This window comes from Phragmites australis, chromosome 9, assembly GCF_958298935.1.
Source record: "Phragmites australis chromosome 9, lpPhrAust1.1, whole genome shotgun sequence".
NCBI lineage: Eukaryota > Viridiplantae > Streptophyta > Magnoliopsida > Poales > Poaceae > Phragmites > Phragmites australis.
In genome coordinates, this window is record NC_084929.1 from 31773770 (window position 1) to 31797281 (window position 23512).

Below are 23512 nucleotides of genomic sequence, written 5' to 3' on the forward strand. Positions count from 1 at the left end.
TGACTCCTCAGACCAGTCTGACTACTGACAAGCAGAACAAGCACACTGGAACAAAACCTCCGGGCAAGGCAGGGACGGCCAATTCGGCAGCTTTGGTTTTCTGAATTTCTTGCACACGCACACACAAAAAAAAAAGTTACAGTAAAAATGACCACTGATTCACATCAAATCTCGGAAGAATATGCGAAAGGTAATTAATCAATCTCACTCATCAGTCACCAGCTTGGCGAAAAGGAAAACAAAACAGAATTCTTGTGAGGGAACGTTGCAACTTTATACAGATCCCCACACCCACAGCCAAAATCCCCATCGAAGGAGAGCTAGGCAGCTAGCTACCTCATCTTCTTCATGACTCCTTCCCAATCACTCACAGGCTCACTGGAAGAAGATGAGCTTTCGGTTGTTGTCGCTGGGCTCCGGCTAGTCTCTCCGCCGTGGCGCGATTGTCGCCTTCTCGGCGCGCCTGGAAACATTTCCAACCGGAAAGAAGGTGAGTGCCAAGCGTTGAATGTGGGATATGCATCTTATTGTTTGGGGGCAAACTGTATGTAGTGAGCCCTGAGCCCCACTGACATAGAAAGCCCTTTTATTATTTTTCTTTTTAGATAAATAAAGTACAACTTTCGATCTTTACACTAACAGGGCATCAAAGCGTCATATAAGCATCTGTGTTGAGTCAGATACTCGAATGTGATGGACAGATTTACCATAAGGATCCTGAACAACTGAGCATAACAAAGCCCTTTTATTATGAGGTGACAACTGTCTGCTGCCTTGCCAACCATTTGTCTGTGATATGTACTTATCTGATTAGTTGGTCTATGGCCCCAGTAATGGAAGCTTATGTGGGTATCACAATCACCAATAACAATAAGCTAACCATGCTAGCTGCTTTCCTTGTCAGTGAAGTGACTTCTGCAAGGCTTTGCTTAGTTCAGAAGTACACTCTTCTGGTTCTTCTGTTGTGCTTGTGCCTGCCAAAACTTGCAAAACGGAATCCAAGAACTATTTTAATGCGATAAACTAAGGTATCTTGCTATCTATCAGGTGCCATGTGGGCCTGTGGGGTACAAAAAAGGGTAAGAAAAGAACTGAACAAATCTCATATACACTAGCAACATCTTAATTATGTGCAAATCAGTTGTCATTTTCTTTAAAATTTATGCAGATTTTTGCTCTCAGAAAACATATATCTACACTTCTCATGTTGTTCATTGTATGACTCAACTAAAATCTTGAGCACAGGGTTTGTTTGTTTGTTCATTGTATGCAAGAGCTCTGCCCTTCCAACAAGACAATTTGAGCAGAGTACCTGTCAGACAACAATGAACAGAATGCTAAGGCACTCTTCAATTTTTCAAGTTCATGTCATCTCCTAAATCTATTTAGTTCATGGCACCACCAGCCATTAACAAATGCAGCCAGTTAATTATTCTTGCACTTATAAACTATACGAAAAACAATAGTGCAGTCACTAGCTGTGGAAACAGCAAACGCATGCCCGCCAAAAAGAAGTGTATTCATGCATGCTTCACAGATTCAAGGTACCTGTTGTGAATAGGGTCAGGTCCCTTGGGGATCCTCCTCTTGCTGCTCCAGAACTGCGCCGGCGAGCCCGTCGCCAAGTTGGCGCGCCCACCGCCCGCAGAGGGTGCGGTGTCCGGCCCTAAGTTGGCAGCATCCGTCGCCACCATGGCCACCAAAAGGCAAACGCACAGCAAGAACACGACCAGTAGCCAGCACACCAATGCCCCTAGCAACCTATCTGATCTTCCCATATAGAGAAGAGAAGACGAAATCTTCTCTCTGCGATGCCTCAAATCCTAACAGGCACGGCTAATGCTCTCATAGGGAAGAGAAGCTTGCAGCAATGGTGTTCTTGAGCTGTAGGAGGAGCGGACCACGAGGCCTTATCAGCAGCAGCGGCGGCGGCTAGCTATATGAAGCCGGCCGGTCGTGCAGAAAAGCGGAGGAAGGGAGCCGAGAAGAGAAGGGCGGAGCGGAGCAGAGCTGAATGATGGCGATGCCAGGGCAAGGCAGCTGGCGATGGATGATCTCAGGGAAGAGCATGCCATGCAGGGGTACAGCACGGCTAATGCTACCAATGAGCAATCAGATTGCGCGGCCTTTGCGTACGTGGCCTGGTGTTGGTATCTGTGATCCCTGCTGGGTTTTGTAAACATTCTTAGTATCTCCTTCGCTTCTCTTCTTTCTTTGCTCGGTGCTTTGCTTTGCTTTCTTCCTTGCCTTCGTGGATAGCTTTGCTCTTTGTTCTTTGTCTTTGCGAGTTCAAAGCAAATCTGCTGCGCTTTTGTAGGACCACGCGTGGGGCGGGGAGCTGGGGTTCGGAACGTGGCCTTGTTTGATTCCGAGCTCCTTCTTTGGAAGCTCGTGGACCCCGCGACGTCCCCTGCCATTCTCTCTTCTCTTCTCTCCTGTTCGAGACCGGCGTACTGCAAGGCGAGCTGGCGGCGTCTATCAGATTCTTGTCGAGATTTGTGCTGAGCTTCAGATGGGATCATTGCCACTTGACCCCATCATCCTCTGCTTCTTTCATTCACCTTGACTTGTGTTATAGTGTAGTTAGTAATTGATAGAGATAATAGAGTAGCAAATAAATTTTTGTATTTATTGATAATGTTGTTTACATATTTATACATGACAAAAAGATATGATGAGAGGATATATCTATTGGGAAGATATTTATTCTCAATAGACACAACTCTTGGCAATTGATCATATGGTTATAGCTAAAAGTGTCTGTTCATAATACTCCTACTTAATTAATTATCTTGAATGTAAACTTCTTATTAGAACTCCTCTAAAAATCCTGTTGAAAAAATAATATATTGATATATCATTAAAACTCCTTTAAAATTTAATGGAAAAATATAAGAAGAAAATGACATGGCATATATTGGTTATTACCTTATTGTAAGCTCATATGAGAAATCTAAATAGAAAAAACTCATTTTGGTGAGATTAGAGAACAATAATTATAATCTATGTATTATATTAAAACCTCTGAAAACCTCTTGGGAAAATAGGAGGAATAATAGTGATATGCTGTTAAAACTCTTTTAAAACCTAGTGAGAAAATAAGAAGAAAATGGTACAGCATATATTGATTATTGTCTCTTCGTAAACTCATATGAGAAAACCTTTAAAAGGAAAAACCCGTAAGTGAGTTTAGAGAACAATAGATATGTCTTTGATATCTCCTTTAAAAATCCCAAAAGGAAAAATAAAGGATATGACATATGATCTTGTGTAGATATTACCTCATTAAAAATCTTATATGAGAAACTGTATAGTAAAAACTCATAAAAGAAAATAGTGCAATATAATTATGAACAGGTTAAATTCAGGAGGAGACTCCTCCTGACGCTTGCAAATTTCGAAGTCATCGCATACTAATTCCATGAATACATTTTGGAATATGGAAGTTGATAAATCATTGAGGTTACCACATGATTTAGTTTGCAAGATTTCTATCTCCCATTATGAGGATAGAAAAATTTAGGAGCAATATGTTTCGTTATATTGCTCTTCATATAACCTGTTTGCATTTGAGTAATGCATACCAAAATTATCATCATAGATAATGGCTGATGATTCAATGGAATCAATACCACATGATAGTTGTATGTGGATTATCATTCTACGAAGCCATACATATGTATGTGATGTTTCAGAATGATAGGTGAAAGTAGCCATTGAATCTGTTTGATGACTCCTATGAGAAGGCTATATCATCATGATATCAGTCTGTGATCTGGCGTTATGGGGATCAGTTATATAGCCAGCGTTTTAATATCCCTCTATGGTCATAATCTTGATTTTTCTGATAAAAAACCTAGATCTTTGATGCCATAAAGATATATATGGATATCTTCTTTGACTCCCACCTAATGACGTTATTGGAGTTGCGCTATTTAAGCTAGTAAGTTATCTACAAATGTAATATCGGGCTCGTTGCAATTTGCAAGGTACATTAGCGCTATGATGGCACTAAGATATAGAACTTTAGGTTCAATATCTTTTCATTGTCAACCCAAGGTATGAATGAATCTTGATTCATATTTAGGGATTGAATAACCATAAGTGTTTTGATGGATACGATTGTCCAATATCATTTGGATATTGGCGGACCGATGGACAGATATTCCTGAAGTAATATGCTCAAGTTGTAGACTTAAGTGAAATATGGTTTGAACCAAATCATTTATCTCACATTCCGTCATAAGAAGATTACATAATTTGCCGTGTGTAGTTTGGAGATGATACGAAATTCAATTAGGATTTCATTATGAATACACATATGTAATCATTGTGGTTGGAGTAACCCTTATGTGGAAGGAACTCATTTAATCAGTTATACCATAATCAACTTAACTTACTTGAAGTCATGGAGCGACTTTAAGCTATACACAATATATACTATGATTTGTATGTAGATTCAGAATACGAAGTCCATTAATGACTTATATGTTCGAATCTATCCAATTCATTTAATCTACCAATGATATTGAATATGAGAACATAATTTCCACACATATCATGGGGTATGTAGCATCGTAATTGATGTCGGGTCTCTGCGTGAACCCTTTTTGCTACAAGCCTTGCTATTTCACCGTCTTATGAAATAAAAATCCATTTTGCTTCCGTAGGGAAGACATTAGAGGTGTAGGTATTACTTTTGTGAATACCTTTCTTTTGTGAGCAAGTGCAATTCTACCTCAATTGCTTCCTTCTTTTTGGTCCAGTCCAAGTTTTTGAGGCACCCTGCCATGGCTATGGACTTCGTCCTAGATCCAATTGAATATCTTCTGTAATTTTCAAGGAGAAATTATTTATCGATAATTTGTAGTCTTTGATACTGATTGATTCGATGGAATCAATATAGTTTGTGGAAATATTATCCCATTTAACTCCGTGTATTTCCCAAAACAATAAAGTTAGGGTGTTCCCATGACCCAACGTCTGAATTTATATACACATTTGTGCTGAGCATTTGGATGCTGAACATCTATAGGTATTTGGATAGTGAATATCCATAAGGTGTCTATCAACTTGATGTTGTTGATTTGCATTTACTGTCGTAGATGAGGGATTCCTCTGTTTCCCCGGTAGCTTGCAAAAAGCTTTATCCTTTGTGACCGTATTTCTCCCACTCTTATTTTGATTTGGGAGTTGAGTAGTTTTGTTTGGTACCTTCACTCTTTCTGGTACATTCCTAGTAGGACTATAGGATTTGGTGACACCTTTGTTGTCAGTAAATGCATATTGGCAGTTTATTTGCAATATATTACAAATACAAGATGTTCTGAATAAGGATTCAGATATCAATTACGTGGATATGAGGACTGAATGTGAATGTGTATGACGTTCTGTTATGATTTCTGGCATTCTTTGTGGTATTAATCTCCCCCTAATGTCTGAAATTGTCCTCAAAATGTTATGAGTATATAGGCAATGAATATGTCCTCTGTGAAGGACTTGAGGTATTATATGATTGACGTATAATTATACCTCATATAGATCCCCAATGCCCTTTGATTTATGTTGTACGGTGGTGATATCGGTATGTACAGAACATAACCGATTCGTAGATGGAAAATACTTGGCTGAGGCTAAATTTCCACGTATTAACTACAATGAAGGGAGCCGTATGATTGCAGTTGGATGAATTTGGTATAATGATGTGGTGTGTAAAGTCGCATGTCACCAACAAGATGTTGGCTAATTACAATTCTTTGGTCGGTTAGGCAAATGATTTAATTCTCTTGATGAGAGATTCAGCTAGATCATTTTGAATGTGCACATATGGTACTTAATGCAGTAGTGTCTAAAATCAAACAATAATTGAGTGCACGTTAAGGAACGGCATTATCCATGTCAATAGATTTGATCCTGCGTCCAGGATTATTTGCTCTAGTTTTGATCATTTGAGCAATTTAGTTTGGCATAACTGTGTTGTTTTATGTATAAAGGACACATATGAGACTATTTTCTAGATGCATCAATCAACATTGTATAATACTTAGATGGTCCATAAAATTGCTGAAATAGAGCCACATGTATGTTCTTGAATGCGTTCAAGAAATTGGGTGGCGCATTGTGAATTTTAAGGTAAGAGGGCTTTAAAATTAAATTCCCCGATGGCCTTTGTGCCTCTGCTCTAGATGGTCGGAATCAATTTCTTCTCTATGTTGATGCCGATGAACGCCTTGTAGAGCGCGAGTGCATCGCCTTTGTAGCATAGTGTAGATCGTCTGTCTGTGATGAACGGCGAAGATACGCATGGGGGCACCTGAGGATTGGTTGCAGCAGAAAACGATGGAGTTCATAAGGAGAGTGGAATCACAGCCATCTTGCTGTCCATATCTGTTCTTGCCGTCGGTGTTCTTCTATTGTGGCCGATGTCTCAGTGGAGAACATTCGTGTTGATAACGTGTTGTACTGTATATAGTAATTGATAGAGACAATATAGTAGCAAATGAACTCTTGTATTCATTGATAATGGTGTTTACATATTTATACATGCGAAAAGACATGATGAGAGGACATGTCTATTAAGAAGATATCTTTTCTCAATAGACATAACTCTTGATAATTGATCACATGGTTATATCTAAAAGTATCTATTCATAACAACTTGCTCATTTTCTGCTCGAGCAGAGGGCAAGATTGTATGATTGCTCCATTATCTAGAAGAAATATCTTTCTTTTTGCCGCGGACTACTCGAACTTATTATAAAAAAGTTTTTTCGGTATATAGTGGAAAATTTTGAACTTTGTTACTACCTTCGTTCTTTTTTATTTATCGTTTAGGACAACGATTCAATTTTCAATGCATGCCTTTAGCCATTGTTTTTTCTAAGTATTTTTATCAAAGATTATTAAAAAATATTGAATTTTATTTTTATATGATAAATCTTAATACTTGTGCATTAATCGTCAAAGTTTTTAATAATTGACTGCATCCATCCCTAAACACACTACTGCAAAAACACTCATAAATGTTGTTTCATCATTGTCGGATCATCAAAAACTGGCGGTAATACAACTATTAATGCCGGTTTGTAAAAAAATCAGTATCATTGCCGATTTTAAAAAAGAACTGACATTAATAATGAGTTATCATTGCCGGTTCGTATTAAAAACTGGCAGTGATACTAATACTGTCGTTTTTAATACCAACTGGCAGTGAAGGAGTAGACGGACTTGAAATTTCATTTCAATCAACTTTAGGCTCGTAACCTCACGTCCGGCTCTCTCCCCCTGCCTTATCTCTTTACGTCTGGGTCAGTCCGGCTCTCTCTCTGCCTTATCGTCCCCACCGGCCTCTCTCCTCTCCCACCGGCCTCCTCCCCACCGGCTCCTCTCCCACTGGACTCGCTCCTCTCCCACCGACCTCCTCCCCCACCGGAGTTGTACATGGAAGAGCGAAGCTGCTGTACCTAGCAGTAGAAACGTGTAGCAGCTCTAGATCTGGATCGCCCCGGCGACGTCTCACGTGAGGAGGCGGCGTTCGCCGTGGAGGCAGGGCCAAGAGGGGAGGTGAGGACGGTAGAGAGCATGGCAGATCTAGCCGAGCTCTACTGCCAACTTGTCATCGTTGAGGAGGGACGTGCGGCGATGACTAGGAGTAGGAGGAGAGACGTTGGCGCGTTGTCATCAATGAAGACTTCTTCTCTGGTGCCCGCCTCCACTCCGCCCAGCGCCATTGCCCCCAAGGCCCGACCGGATCCACCTCTGACCTCGCCAGAACCTTAGCAGAGCCGTCGCGGGGCTGACCTTCACCGATCATTTTTTGTTTGTTTCCCCTTCGCGTTCAAGATTTTGTTCATCGATTGGCAACATGGATTAGTTCAATTTTGTGTTCCACCGTTGAGGTGGAGGTGTGACTTCCGTAGTGATTTGTTTGTCTGTTTGAGGGTTAGTGAAACCGCAAATTTTATGGTGCTTGGATTGGGACGACGACACCACAGTGGCGGTGAAGCTCCAGCATCGAGCCGACTTGTCTTTTTTTTGTTTTGTTTTCTGAAAGAGGTATCACTATCACTGTCGGTTCCAAAACCGGCTGTGAAGGGGTTTTGGAACCGGTAGTGATCGATGGTTATGTAGTAGTGACATCACTTATTTGAACGGAGGAAGTAATACATATGTTGAGTGCTATTGTCCATACAAACTGATCCTCTTATGAAATTTCAGTGCACAAAATGGTATATGCATGTTAGAGGGAGAAGAAACAAAGAGATGATAGGTAAGGTCCAAGTACATGAGTTCATACAGTGGTTACTGAATTTTGAAGGAATATTTGTACTTGCACACAATCATTTCGCTTCTTCAGTTTGCTTTCTCTTTTCTGATGGCCACCTCTTTAGTTTACTGACAAGAAAATTAGGAGATAGGTTGTGCCAACTGGATTAAAGGTCCCAAGTTTGTAGGAAAGAGATTTGCTACTCAAGCCCCAATAGGAAGTGGGGACTTCTTTGGATTCCTCCGAAAATCGAACTATTTCATATAAAATTCCAGCAAATTCCAACAGTATTATCTCAAATGGCTCGAATCAAGCTCGTATTAACACACTACTTAAAGATTATTAGAGGATTGAATAGACATCTTGTCTTGACTTGTGGTTTGTTGCAGTGTCATCTTCATCGTGATTATCCGATCATATATACCATGACATGGACTCATACGTCTTAGAATCTCAACTACAAAAATTATCATAGGTTTCACGTAAACGGGTTAGACATGTCCTAAATTCATGACCTCTATGGTCTCATTTGATACTGCTCTGAGTAGCAGAATCAATAAATCTATTCATATTCCAAACATCTTTATCTCCGTAGACATTGTTAATCATTATATGTAAACCGAGCTTAGCTCGGTTGGTAAGTCCTCCCGGTGAGGAGGCTATCCGCTTGGGCTCGAACCTACGGCGCGTGCCCCCCCTCTTACGAATCGCCAGCCCCTCCTGGCCTTTTTTCAAAAAAAAAAATGTTAATCATTGTATGATGATCAAACAAGCGCAGTTCATCTTCCTCCCTCAACTATTCTCCAATTTCTCTTCAACACCAAGCTAGCTGGCTTTGCCGCCCCTGCACCGCTGGATTCGTCGCCACCTCCTAGTCACTCAGCCTCATTGCCCTCGCCAGCCCCACCTACCATCCGGCTTCCTCATTGGGGTTCTGATAGCACCGCCACCGCCGTTGCCTCTCGGCATCTCCAAAACCTATACTGGACGGTGACAATGTTGAGCAAGCGGTGCACGCCTGTGTCAGCACTCAATACTCATCATCAAGTGAAGAATAGCCTTTATGTTTCTTTTTTCCGGGGCGCATGTTAAGTTGTTAACATTCTTCTTTACCCTAAACTTCCCATTGGCGTTCATGCCCGGTCATGTATTTCAGAGAGGACCGCATGATGCCACCACGAGAACGGCTACCGGTCGTGTATTGTTTGAACGTGTACTCAGCAGGGGCTTTTTTTTCTCTGGTTCCGAGAGGCTTTTCAGAAGAGCCCCAGCACTTTCCTTCTTTCTTTCACAGCCTTGGGGGACTTCGGATGCTACATGTATCTCGCGCAAAGGGCCGGTCAAATACGGCCATCTTTAACCCGTCCGTGTAATCTACTCATTGCGAGCTCGTGTCGTGCATGGGTGCAGATGTAGATCCTTTAAAAAGTTGCGTATATCCTGGCAATTCATGTGATCCATCTACGAATCAGGGGTTCTTTTCTCTTTGTTCTACGCACTTTGAGATGATGATGGAGGATTGGAGGCTATTCCAATCTTTTGTGAAAGCCGTGTATGTATACCCTCTGCCTGCACGTATGTGTCCCACTGGCAGTAGATGCTGTGTAAAACAAAAGTATTTTCTAAACATATATTTGGAAGAAAATGTTAGCACAAAATTTGGTAAAACGAGTCCCATCAACAATTGATTTTTCGTATGAACACACCTTATAAAAAAGAGAAAAGTCTAATTTAGACTTGAACTACAAAACCAACATTCGACAACCACCAAGTGACAAAATCGGACAAAATACCACTGCACCCGAACAACTCTAGTTTTTGCTGACATGACAGTGATTTTTGTTGACGTGGTGACGGTTTCGTACACGTGGCAGACCAGTCAGCCAAAAAATCAGAAAAATTAGGAAATATCAGGAAAATAGAAAAAAACTTAGAAAAAATAGAAAAGAAATCTAAAAATATTTTTTAAAATCAGGGAAAAAAATTAAATAATAGAATTTTTAAAATAGGAAAATAGAAAAACAGCTTTTTTAAAAAAATCAGAAAAATAGGAAAAATCATAAAAAAATAGAAAAACAGATTTTTTTAAAAAAAAATCAGAAAAAATCTATTTTTAGTCTTTCAACTGTCACAAAAGTCCAACTGTATGTGCAACATTAAATAATATACATGCTAGAAAGAATAAAAATATCAATCTCTAACCTCATACAAATGTATGTATGCGAGTAGTACATAAATCTGTCCCCTTCCTTCGTCAGGCTGACTGTCTTCTAATAACCCCTCTCTAAGCCTGATATCCATGGAAAAGTCTAAGTTACAATTAAATTAGATTTTTCCCTTGTTACAATTGATACCGGAGTTAGGGTTTCGACATCAGGAGGTTAGGAATTGGGGGGTTTTCACGAATACCAAGCTTAGATGAGGGTTATTAGAAGACAGTCAGCTTGACGAAGAAAGGGGACAAATGCATGTTCTACTCGCTGACATACATTTGTATGATGTTAGGGATTGGTACTTTTATTCTTTCTGACAAGTATATCTATATTATTTAATGTTGTACATACAGTTAGACTTTTGTGACAGTTGAAATAACAAAAATGGATTTTTTTCTTCTATTTTTTATTTTTCTATTTTTTTAAAAAATATGTTTTTTCTATTTTTCCTTTTTTTCCTTTTTTTGTTTTTTTTTCCTGATCGGTCTGCCATGTGTGCGAAACCGCCACCATGTCAGCAAAAATCATCGCCACGTTAGCAAAAACCAGAGTAGTTTGCGTGGGGGGGGGGGTATTTTGTCCTGTTTCTTCGCTTGTGGTTGTCAAATGTCTGGTTTTGTGGTTCAAAATTGAAAATCGGACTTTTATGATAGTTTGAGGGTGTAAACTAGACTTTTCCCTATAAAAAAAATGAAGATTGGGAGGGGCAGACAACCCCCAATTTATCTTAAGGAATACCGCGAGAGCCTTGGCATATGAACACGCCTTATAGAACCCAATAATCTCACGTGAATCTTGTAGGAATCTCACAGGAGGCAATACAATTCTCGTGTTCCTAAAGAGGCCTATACTGGCTTTCTTTGTAGATGGGGTTCAAATCAGAAGCTCATTCACCCAATCTCGACTTAATCCAACGATGCTCTAGTTTGAAGAAATGGTCAAACCACTCCAGGCACCCTGTTCAAATCCGGGTGCCCACCTCCTTAATGAAAGCTCCTATCATAATTTCAAAAAAGAAAAAAAATATGGTCACCTCATGCAACTCAACACCAAAGAGCAATCTAGAGATTAATCGGATAGCTGGTTAGCAAAATCTTAGAATGTCTAAGGGAAGTATTAGTAGTATATTTGTACCTTGATATTAGGAGTTAGTTTTTGGTCGAAAATCCATATACTGTTTAGTGCCCCGTTTGGGATGCAAGATTTTCATATGGAACAATTTAATTCATATAGAATTCAGGTAAAACTTCTGGTTTCCAAAAATCCTTGAATGTCTAAGAGAAGTATAAACATGCAACACGTTCTTACTCTGACCTTAAGAGCTAATTTCCGATTTGATGTTGTGCGATGACACAATATTCGAAGTGTAGCGTGCTATTTTTCTATTAGAATAATTATAAAATCCAATAAAATTATGATATTATGAAAGCGTACTTAAAGACAAATTTATAATTTCCATGTTTCAATTCTACTAGATGTTTCAAAAGATATTAGTAATCGAAGTTTCAAATGTTTGACCGGAAGTATATTCAAAATGCCATGTTTTTTTTAGAGAGAAAGTATCATTTTAGAGGCACATTTAAAATTCTAAAAAAAAACACAAGAATAAGTTCAATTCGATCCCCCACAGGAATTGGGGAACAACGTTGATAAATCATCGTTAGACCATCTTCAACCATATTCCCTTTATTTCTTACCCTTTCCGATTTCCTTCTCTGTTCCCATTCCTTTTATTTTCTCTCATCTCCAACAACTTCCTTTCGAGAAAAATCGCGAAAGGAAAGTAGGGAGAATCCCGTCCTAAAGAGAATGACTTTGTGTTTCATTGTGACAGTAACTGTAAAGAGAAACCGTTAGAACGTTAAATAGAACGAAAATCCATCCATAGTAGGATTTTCGTCCCCAAAGTGACGCACTCATGCTCTATTTTAGCAAAAGCATGGCGCAATGCATGCGTGTCGATGCAGTGATTGCCTCGGAATTTTGTATTTTGTCTTGAAGTGATACTTCGCTGTCTGCAACTGTTTACGCTCAGCCTTGTCTTTGCAATAGATTTTTCCACCCGACAACAACTTTGTGTAGCCTTCACTTAGCAGTAGAACCGAGGTTGCACCCTGTACACGACCCCATCAAGTGTGACAGCGCTCAATCTGTCACGAGATTTGGCAAAGGGGGCTTATTATTCGTGGGAAAATACTTTTGCCGACAGACTATCTGACAAAGAGACAATCCCCGGTAAAAAGTCTCCCGCGCTGAAATGAGATTTCCCGGGAGTGAATCAGGATAAATTCTTCTACTTTTTGCCAGCATATATATATATATATATATATATATATATATATATATATATATATATATATATATATATATATATACACACACACACACAGGTCGGGCGAAGAGATTGTTCATCTTCATCCACCCTTTTAGCGGCAAGAAATACTCGAAGAAGATCTACGAAACGAAAATCAGATCCCTGTTTGAGGCTGCTGGTGTTAGCATCACAATGCAAGATTCATCACGCAAATGTGCATTGTTCTCTATAATTTCTCAGTGATTTTTTTCCGAAAGACCCGAAACATTACCGGCTTATGTTAAGGTGCGCGAAGAGAAGCAATTACATGCGTTAACAGCGTAAAGTTAAGATACGAGCAAGACTGACAATAGAGAACTACTCACAAGAGACTGCACAACTAAGAAAACTAGAGAAGAGAACATAAGATGATTACTCACAAAGGATATAGACAATATTTCTGAAGTTACATAGAAATTTTTTAAGCGTATCAAGATTTAGATGGTTTTAAAATACACAAAAGTTACGATGTTATTTTATGCACGTGACAATGGATTTAACAATATAATAACTCTCTGTATCGTTCCTTTTTTACATGAATCTTAAACCTATCTCATTCTATGCTTATTACCAAAATATATATCGCCTTTTGGTTGTTTTATTTGCATTACCAAATATCACCGTAGCATTAGCACAGGCATTATACTAAGTATATCTTGATTCCCCTCGTGGAGGTAGCACTGTTATTAGCAAATCCATCTATTAGTCATAGAACTACTTCCATTATGCTATCTTCAGAATTTTTTGAGTGGCATAAAACTATAAGTATTGTGGTATTTGTAACACAAAACTACAAGTATTGTGCACTAATTTCACATAAAACCCGATTTTAATTGAATTTACCAAAAAATGGTCTTATATTTCTCTAAAAATTCTATAACTTTTTGTACGTGTTTCATAATTTATATGCAACCCATTTTAATTAGATTCACCCAAAAATACCTTGTATAATTTAAACTAAAATTCTAAAAAAACTACTTTATAACTCCTAATAATTGTTAGGGCCTCAAAATAAATCCCAAAAATCTGAAAAAATTCATTAATATTCTTCTTATATGATGGAATAATTTTTAAAATTATTTTCAGCCCTAATTTATATGGTAAAAAAGCGAGTTCCTTTGTAAGTATATAAATAGAGCATATAAATGGGGCATTACAAAAGAACTTATTTTTCACCATATAACCTAGGGCTTAGAATAATTTTAGAAATTATTTCATCATATAATAAGAGTATTAGTGATTTTCCTATAATTTTAGGATTTTATTTGAGGCCCTAACAATTGTTAGGAGTTATAAAAGTAGTATTTTTGGAGAATTTTAGTTAAAATTCTATATACGATTTTTGGGTAAATCCAATTAAAATGGGTTGCACATGGATTATGAGACAGTACAAAAAGTTCTAGGATTTTTAGAGAAATATAAGATCATTTTTTAGATGAATCTAATTAAAATTGGATTTTGTGTAAACTTAGTGCATAATACTTGTAGTTTTGTGGTAGTAGGCACAATATTTGCAGTTTTGTGTTACAAATAACACAATACTTGTAGTTTTGTGCAATTCACTCTAATTTGTTTGCCATAGACTTCTTGTTGCATTGAAAACTTTGCCCTCTGTTAGTGTATCCGGTCCAAACTATGTGTCCTGGAACAAACTTTAAAAACTTTGATCACTATTATACAACAATGGTAATGATTTTGTTAAATTCATCATCAAAATATCTTCTATAACATTAAGGAAAGTTAAGATCAAAATTCAAATAGTGCATATATAGGAAATTGTATGATCTTATCTTAATATATAAAAACAACGTGTGGTACACAATGCACCACAATAATCCCACAGTCAAGAAAAAAAAATGATTTTTTTAGAAACTAATAAAAAAGAAATATATGGCCCTTAGTTGACATGGGCCCTAATTATGATTAAATCATAGCCAAGTTTTGTTTAGTTTTTCTCCTAAAGCCGGTTGTTTTTTGTATTATTTTTAGTGATGGCAGTGTAATTATTGTATGCATCCTTGACATCTTCTCGTCTCGCTGGAGTAGGGACTAGGAGTTGTACTTCTATTATTTAAAAAATAAATTTGAAGTGAAGTTCTATGTTAAAACTTAGAAGCACCTTGAAAGGTAACAAAGGTGTCATTTACATCGCTGTAAGGGCAATCGGTTACGGGGTGCCCAAGAACTCTTGGTACTTTATGACATTGAGATGGTCGCGATCTTCTTATCGAGCGAAGGCCACCTCTATCAGTACGGTAGCAGCATATATGTTATGGTTAGTTCCGTAAATGCCGTGCATAATTGTTGAGCACCGGGACAAGTGCCCCACCCCCGAGCAAAATAAGAATTCTAGAATTTCTCGTTAATTAGAAGAAGAGGAAAAGGATAATTCCACAAGTTTTTGGAAAGTCTATTCATTTGAGAAGTGCTTCTACGCTTTCCAAAAACCAAAAAAACATGAATCCCAAAGCATCATAAGACCATCTTCAACCATATTCAATTCATTTCGTTCACTTCTCCGTTCTCATTCCCTTTATTTCCTCTCATCTTCAACAGCTTCTCTTCGAGTGGAATCGTGAAAGGAAAAGAGAGATAATACCGTCCTGGAGGGAATGGCCTTGAGAATCCTTTCGTGATGAGAATCGTGAAGGGAAACTGTTGAAGCGCTGAAGAGAACGAAAATCCCATCGTGAAGGGATTCTGTACCCTTAAAGAAAACCATTGAAGATGGTCTTTGCATCCCACCTAAGTGCCTCCTCCCACTCCTCTACCGACGGCTATTCCGCTAGTTAATCCTAGAAGACAGGCAAACTGAAATGGAGGCTCTGAGCATGTATTTAGCAACCTTTTCAACTAATGCGCATCCCTGAGATGTTGGATGCACTTCAGAATAAGGCATTCTTCGAAGGAAAAAAAAAGGTGAAGAAAATGCCATTATATGGCAGGACCCGTCTGAAACATGAAACATTAGTAGTAGATTTTTTTGCGGTTCAAACAACTCACTGCTCGGAAAGTGGGTGAAGACATGGATATGAAAAGTGTAGCAAATCGTAACACTGGCTGAGCATAATAATAAAGTTTATTTGATAGAGCTTTAACTTTAAAATTTTTTGGAGCTAGCTATCTCTATCTCAAAAAATTGGTGGAGCTAGAGCTGTGAGTATATTCTGAGTGTTTAGATGAGTTATCATATTTTTATTTTTAATAAAAAATATATGTTTAATTCACTTTATTTTAATATACAAATTTCATGTGTGAGGAGAAACTCGGAACTGAAGCCGTGTCAAACGTAGCCTAAATGCTCGGTATGTTTGCCATCACAAGCCCCCGCCAGTTCTCCCTCAAGGCGCCGCGAGCACGTCATTGCGCCCTGTTCGGATCATATCACGTCACGCCGCCCGCCTCGCTTAGACGGCCGCCATGTCCCCATCCAACCCCCGCTCTGGAACCCGGACGCCCTCGCGTCCAGGTTCACTCCACCCACCTCGTCAATCTTCTCCTCCGGCCCCGTCTTCCTTACCCCTAGATCCCGCAAACCGCTAGAACAAACCGCCTATCAGTGGGCGCTGGTCGTTGTTCTCATCGCCCACCTCTGCTCCTCTCTCGCCAAGCCTCCGTTCAGAGTGCTCCACCATGGCTTCTTCGAAGAGGAGGGGTGGTGGTGGCGTCGGCGGGGAGAAGAAGGATCTGTTCCATGTCGTCCACAAGGTGCCCGCCCGCGACAGCCCGTACGTCAGAGCCAAGCACCTTCAGGTTATAGTCGATCTCTGTTCTTGCCAAATCTCTCTCTATCTTTTCTCGAGTAGATTGTAGCAATACTGAATTGGCATGCCAAGTTATCAATAGCTAGCTTGTGTAGCTATTTGCATGGAAGCAACCGTCTTTTGTATGTTTCTGGGTGCCTCCTTCAATTCTCTCCATGTCAATTGACCTTTGCTCTAGACACTGGTGTTGACACAAACCACCTCATCCGTTACTAGGTCTTTTTTTTGCTAATCCTAACAGTAAATGTTTCCCTGATTATGAATTCCAGCTATTTTAGCACCTTTTTTGTTTGTCTCAACTCTCAATAGAAACTAAATATTGTACATTTCAACTTTGTTGGCAAGATTGCCTTTGGCTTGATATGGATATTGATTGTGATAGTTCTTGTTATTTGGTTCTGTGATTTTTGCTACACTGTTCACTTAATCATTCCATGTAGTACTACTACAATATTGGGCTAGTTACCATAAATGGATAATGATCCAACGGGTGGGGATGAGTTGTTCACTGGTCCAATCAATTGCGTGTTTCATGATTGGTTCATATTTAGTACTTAAAACACCTAATTGCACACGGCTTAGTTCATGCTTACTAGTAGTGGTACAAGATTTAGCTGAAGTCCTCCCAACAATCTTGATCGCTAACTTGAGTGAAATGACTTTCATTGCATGAAATCAGCTTGTGGAGAAGCAACCGGATATGGCGATCGTGTGGTTCTGAAAGGCGATCAACTCCGGGGACAGGGCGGACAGTGCCCTCAAGGACATGGCCGTGGTGATGAAGCAGCAGGATCGCTCTGAGGAGGCGATCGAGGCCATCAGATCCTTCAGGCACCTCTGCTCCAAGCAGGCTCAGGAGTCCCTCGACAACCTCCTCATCGACCTCTACAAGGTGCATTTTTGCTGCATCATATCTTGCACAACTGTTCAAGGATTCCTGCATTCTAACGTGATGTGGTCAACTCATTGATGCATGTTTCATCGCCGCTCGATGCTGGCTTGAGTGTCAGCGAAGAGATCATGGAGAGACTAGACCTTGTGATGAATGAGTGGACGCCGTTCAGGTCAAGGAGGCTGCCTGTGTTTGAGGAGATTGCCACTTTCAGGGACCAAATAGCTTGTTGATTCATTGTTCTTCATGGTTTTTGATCTTAGAGGGCGTAACCGTGTGTTACCTTAGATATTTTTGTGCATATATGGGAGGTGTTACCTTAGAGAAAAAAAAAATCATATAGCTGGGGTTGATGCAAAGCGTTCCCTTCAGGAGTAGTGTGTTTTTTTCTTCATGTTTTATGCTGCAGATTTTCTTCAGACAGTAAACAAATGTTCTTGAAACATGTTGTGTACTTGTACAGGATGTACAATTGCCTGCTGTGTACTTGTGCAGGATATACAATTGCCTGTTGTGAACTGATCACTTCTTGGCTTGTTACAATGAAAACTGAAAATGACTCGGCTTCAGAGTTCCAGCATGCCTAACTCCTAAAAACTGCAGTTTCATCCAAGACAAAAATGCTAATATTTACTGTCAGATCAGCATCACTGCATCAGAAAATGCAGTGCCAAACTAAGAGGCTGAATCAACTAGAAAAAACACAGCACATAGGCTACTGATTAAGAACGGTACACAGCAAACATCATGTAGACTAAAAGAGCTGGATGACTAAAAGTAAATCCAAGATTAGTCCTGAACACAGTTCATTATCTTCCAAAAAGTTTTGTATACATTTCTGACATTTCTGTCCATCTACCAGCCTGTTTGAAGCTAAGTACATACTCATTGTCCTGAACCAGAGAACAAAGCAAAAATAAGCTTCATCCTAGGTGACTGAAATTTCACAGCACAGACAAGAATATTCAATTCTAATTATGCTTATTGTATACAAGTACTAGAGGTCCTCGAGCATAAATATCAGGGAATATATAATCCCGACAATGGGCGGCTAAGCCGGTAACAAGGGTGCCGCCGCATGCGGGTTTATTCTAGAAACATTGGATAGAGCTTTAAGGCGGGCAGCGAGTAGCTTGACAGGTAGGGGTGGTGATGAGGAGGGGTACTGGCGACCGCAATTGGTGCCGTCACACTAAGGGGCCTTTGGTTCACGGGAATTTCGAAGGAAAAACAGAGGAATCATCGATCCTATGGAATAGACACTATAGCACCCTTTGGCTCCTAGTAATCCATCACAAGAAAACCATAGGAACTTTTCCTATCCCTCCATTTCCAGAGCAAAAACACAGGATTCTAACATCCACTCAGACTCCATTTTTGCACTGTTCACGTAGAATTTGGTACTGTTGGTTCTACGATTCCTGTGTTTTTTCTACGGCTCATCCAGACACTCATTCCTCTAAAGTGTATTTTTCAATCATCTATTTTTCATATACATTACTATCCTATTCCTATGGTTTTCCAATCCCGCGTTTCAAAGGGCTATAAGGCAGACATTGGAGCAACGATAACAAACTTCGTCCGAGTAGAGGGGGCTAGATATGAGGTCTGTGGAGGATGGGGAGAAGCGTGGACCGTGACACTCTGTGTGCACCTTAGCGCTTGCTGGATCCAACACTTCACTGGGAAACCACAAGCTTCCCCACCAAAATTTAAATCGTGATGTATACTTTTATTCTTTGAAACCATTTAGGTTACTGGAGAAGAGTTCAAAAATAACCCATTGAAAAAAATCTGAAGGACATGTCTGGATCGTTGCTTTGAAAGTTTACATTCACTTTAGCAGAGCAATGCAAGTTTACAATTTTTTTAGAGGAAGCAGTGAAAGTTTACATAATCCATTTTGTTTCTGCTATAGCTAATTCTTGTGAGACACTGTACGTTCCATAAGCAATAGTACTTCACAGACCAACATTTTGTTTTTGCACAGTTGAACCATTCAATCGAAGCCCAAGTCCAACTAAGCTGTTTCGTTACAATATAATTCTGGGCCATCACATTTTCAGCTTTCGCTATGGACTGTCCGTCCAACTGTCGCAGGCTCTCAGCCCAACTCACTCACTCCGTACATCTGGGGATTTTTTCATTTATATTTTTTTTCAGAATTTGTATATATGTTTGTCCGTTTTAAATATATATATACACACGCTTGTCATCCGTTGGATAGTCGATAAGTACATATAGCTTGTTGGATCACATGACACGAGGTGAGCCCAGTTGAGCAGCTTTTAAAAATAGACAATACTTAATGGTGGGGTGCCACGTGGACCATCATCCATTACATAGGTAACATGCACTTGTTGTCCATCCAACTAATGATATTTATATAGATTTGTAAATTTCAAAAATAATATATATTTGTAAATTCCGGAATTAAAAAAATCAATAATAAAGTCTTGTTTGTTTTTTAATTATAATTATAAATTTTAGCCAAAAATAAAAACAAACAATCACAATATAAAAATGACAAACTAAATTATACTACGAAACCTCGTAATCCATAATCTAATAGAAAAAACTTTTCTAATCTCTCCTATTTAAAAAAGGAGTAAGACGTGTTCCGTCCGCACATAATATTCCTCTGCCGATGTCGATTCCTCTGCTATCGTCGTCTCTGATCGCTATTCGTTCTCAATCGGACGCCCGTGCCCGTGCTCCGCACTCCCGCGTAACCGCTCACCCCTCTCTCCCCGATTCCCCGCCCGGGGCTTCTCTGCTCGCGCCCATTGCAATGCACAGCGCGCCATGCTCCCGAAATCGCCGCACCCATCCTCATCCTCATCGCCCCTTGCCCCATCCACATCTGTCGCCCCGACTTCCTTGCCGTCGTGTGGTCCCAAGGAGGAGAGCCTGCTACCGCCAGCCCCGCCCCCGCCTTCTCCGCCCCCCCCCCCCCGTGAACCACAGCGCCCCAACCGCAGTTGCCAGCTCTATCCTCCAGCTTCTCTACGCCCCGTATAAGTACAACCCGCGTCGAGGGCAACACCACGGCGGCCTCGGCGAGTAAATCCTCCGGCCACCTCGCGAGGTGAGTAGCCTAGACGATGTCGAAGGTGGCGGTGAGTCGGAGCAGGGCCGCACAGTGGATTGGGGTTGGGCTTGGCTTTACCTACGCAGCTGGATTTGACGGGATCCGCCCAAATCTCGCGCGTGCCCACGCCGCCGCCAAGTCCTATGCCATTGTTTCCACCCACACTGAGATCGAGGACCTCAGCGTCACCAAGCTTGACCTCGAGGAGAAGCAGCAGCACGCGGAAGAGGCAGAGCAAGCACCTCCGAGGAGGCGGACGCGGCACAGCAGCACCTCCTACCACACCCGCTCGTCATCGAGATCCTGACGTCGGCGACGACGTGGGAGGCGGACAGCAAGGGGTTGGAGGAGGTGCCGTCAGATGTGCGGTGCGCGAGCTGGAGGCTGGCGGCGGATGCCAACAACCTGGCGTCGTGGAAGGCCGTTCTGGTGGAGTGCGCGACGCACGTGCGGGACTACGTCACGGCCTCACGGGGGTCGCCTACCACTTTGACCTGGAGCTTGTGGCGCGGGATTCCTCCGCGAACGCGCCGCGCCCATCGGGGACGACAGCTACGACACCTGGGTGTTCGACGTCAACAAGACGCTGTCCTCCAACCTACCCTACTACGCCGAGCACGGATACGGGTGAACACCCCTGTTGCCTCGCACATCCCCATCTAGAAAAATGGTAGAAAATTCTAATTTGTTAGGCATCAGTTTGATGGTGCAATCAATCCTCGTTTGGTACATGCTATCGAAAAATGGCAAAACTTTAAGCAGGAAACGGGGAAGAAAAGTTAGGCATGAATTACTCAATTGAAATGGTCTCACATGTGGTTCTTGATTTCAAAATGGTAGGCTTGAACTGCTCGACCACCACATGTTTGACAAGTGGGTGGAGAGGGGGGAGGCGCCGGCGATCCCCTCTAGCTTGAAGCTGTACAAGGAGGTTTGTGATCTTGGGTTCAAGACCTTCCTGCTCACCGACCGAAGCGAGACGCACCAGGGCGTCACGGTGGACAACCTGAACAAAGAGTGTTTCCATGATTGGGACAAGCTCATACATAGGTATACCTCGCACATTGCAGCATTTAGCTACCATTTGCCAAGGACGCGAATTATGGTGAAATCTTGGGTGCTATTTATTATCTGCCTAACCTGACTTGTTATTGTCTGTTCTAAGAAAAGTATCACTTTACTCTAAAATAGTTCATTAGTTTGGCTTTTTTTTTCCAAATATTCTGTCACGTCTTTGGTGTTCTTCATGGCATGTGACATTATCTACCATAGATTAGCTAATGGTAGTTAAGGGTCAAAATCCCTTTGATGTATGCTGAAATTGAACCCCCCCCCCCTCCCAAAAAAAAAAGAACGCTGAATTTGGCATCTTCGTTCTGCTTCCCTCGTCCAATGGCCTCCTTGTGACCTGCTCAGGTATGATCCATCAGCAAAGCTACTCATCCCAGTTGCTTTTGTTGTTTGCCACCTGTTCTGTTCGTGTCCGCCACATGCTTGATCAAATGCCTCGACGAAGAATATCACGCACATATACATAGCTTCCTTTTTGCCACGCTAGTGATTGCACTTTATGACTTCCCACCCTCTCGACCTTGCTAATCCAGTAGTTTGGTCCACAACTTGAGAGCTTGTCAGATATCTTCATTGCCCACCTCAAACGTAGTTGTCATTGACAAACGAAGGTTCTTGTGCAATGTACAATACATATGCATCTTGATTCCACTGAATAACCGGTGCAATGTTACCAACAGGTATCATCATAGGCCAATGGTATGCACAACTGTACACTCTACCCTGCAGACTGTTTTGTCTGTCCGATTAGCTTTTATGATTTCCATAGTTAAGGATACTGTATTGGTTTTAGCAAGAAATCCTACTATTACAAGTACATCGACAGGAATGTCTACCATTAGGAGCTAATGCGAATGGAAATTTGATGACATCATCATGATCCTGCAACCAGCGTTGCTGTGATCAGTAACCGGTGCTTGCTCAAGAGGTCACCCCCCCACTCTGAAGAACGCTATTTAAGCTATCCTTGACTCGCTGTAGTGCGGCAAAGGGAGGGCTCCAGTGTAGGCTGTGCAGGGTGACAGGCAGTTAGCCAATCCAAAAGATCAAAAATTGCTGTGGAAAAAGTGGGCCTTCTCATATCTTATTTTTTCAGATTACAAACACAGTAAATACACAAGGATTGGTAATCCTATCTATGTTTTTCTTTAAGGTTGCCAAATTCTTTTGTGACAATCTTTAAGGTGGCAGATGATTGATATTTCCTTTTATTGCAACTAACGGATCAAGTTAATACATAGGTCAAGTTTTGATCCCCTGTCCGAAGGTGGGTAGAGTTTCATCTGTTTGCGACAGGAATTCTGGGAGCCAAGAGGAGCACCAATGCCATTTTGGAGGAGTTTGTTATTCTTCCTTGTGGCTCAAAAGATCGCTATGGTAGTCCTCATGCATGCTGCTCTCGTGAGATTTATCGAAGAGGTCCAATTCTGATTGGCAGTTGTTAGCAACTGACATCTTCTGTGCTGTAGATATCTTGCCGTGCGACTTCATGGTGAGTACTGTGGAGTACTGTGTAGTTACTTCCCATGTTTTCCCTGAATATGAAGAGCAAAGTTTACTTCCTATTTGAGATGTGTGCAAACCCGGAAGCACAAGTGAGTGATATCTGGTTGGAGGGTTCTTGACATATTTCTCTCCAAAGATATTTTAGTGATACAGAATTAAGAGACTGGGCAGGTTTGACGGCAAGGCTTGCTACGGTCAACATTTCCTTAGAAGAGGACATGGTAATCTGGGCCTTCAAAAATAATGGGCAGTTTTCTACTTTATCCACCATCCTTATATAGCTCTACAAATTTTAGAGGGCATATTAATAGTTAGATGAAGCAGGCTTGGAACATTACGGCACCTTTCAAGGTGCG

General features: G+C 40.8%; 1 protein-coding gene and 2 pseudogenes across 1 annotated transcript; 2 read left to right on the forward strand and 1 right to left on the reverse strand.

Annotated features, from left to right (window-relative positions):
* Positions 1-71: 71 nt before the first annotated feature.
* LOC133929856 (CLAVATA3/ESR (CLE)-related protein 25-like) lies at positions 72-2136 on the reverse strand. The gene is made up of 2 exons (XM_062376614.1): positions 1549-2136; positions 72-463 (listed from the first exon to the last, which is right to left on the reverse strand). Exons 1-2 carry the CDS (start codon positions 1776-1778, stop codon positions 421-423), a joined length of 273 nt encoding a protein of 90 aa, XP_062232598.1. The 5' UTR covers positions 1779-2136; the 3' UTR covers positions 72-420.
* A 14032-nt stretch (positions 2137-16168) lies between these two features.
* LOC133929857 (protein SULFUR DEFICIENCY-INDUCED 1-like) lies at positions 16169-18057 on the forward strand (annotated as a pseudogene).
* A 2535-nt stretch (positions 18058-20592) lies between these two features.
* Positions 20593-22492, forward strand: LOC133928151 (acid phosphatase 1-like; annotated as a pseudogene).
* The last annotated feature ends 1020 nt before the right edge of the window (positions 22493-23512 follow it).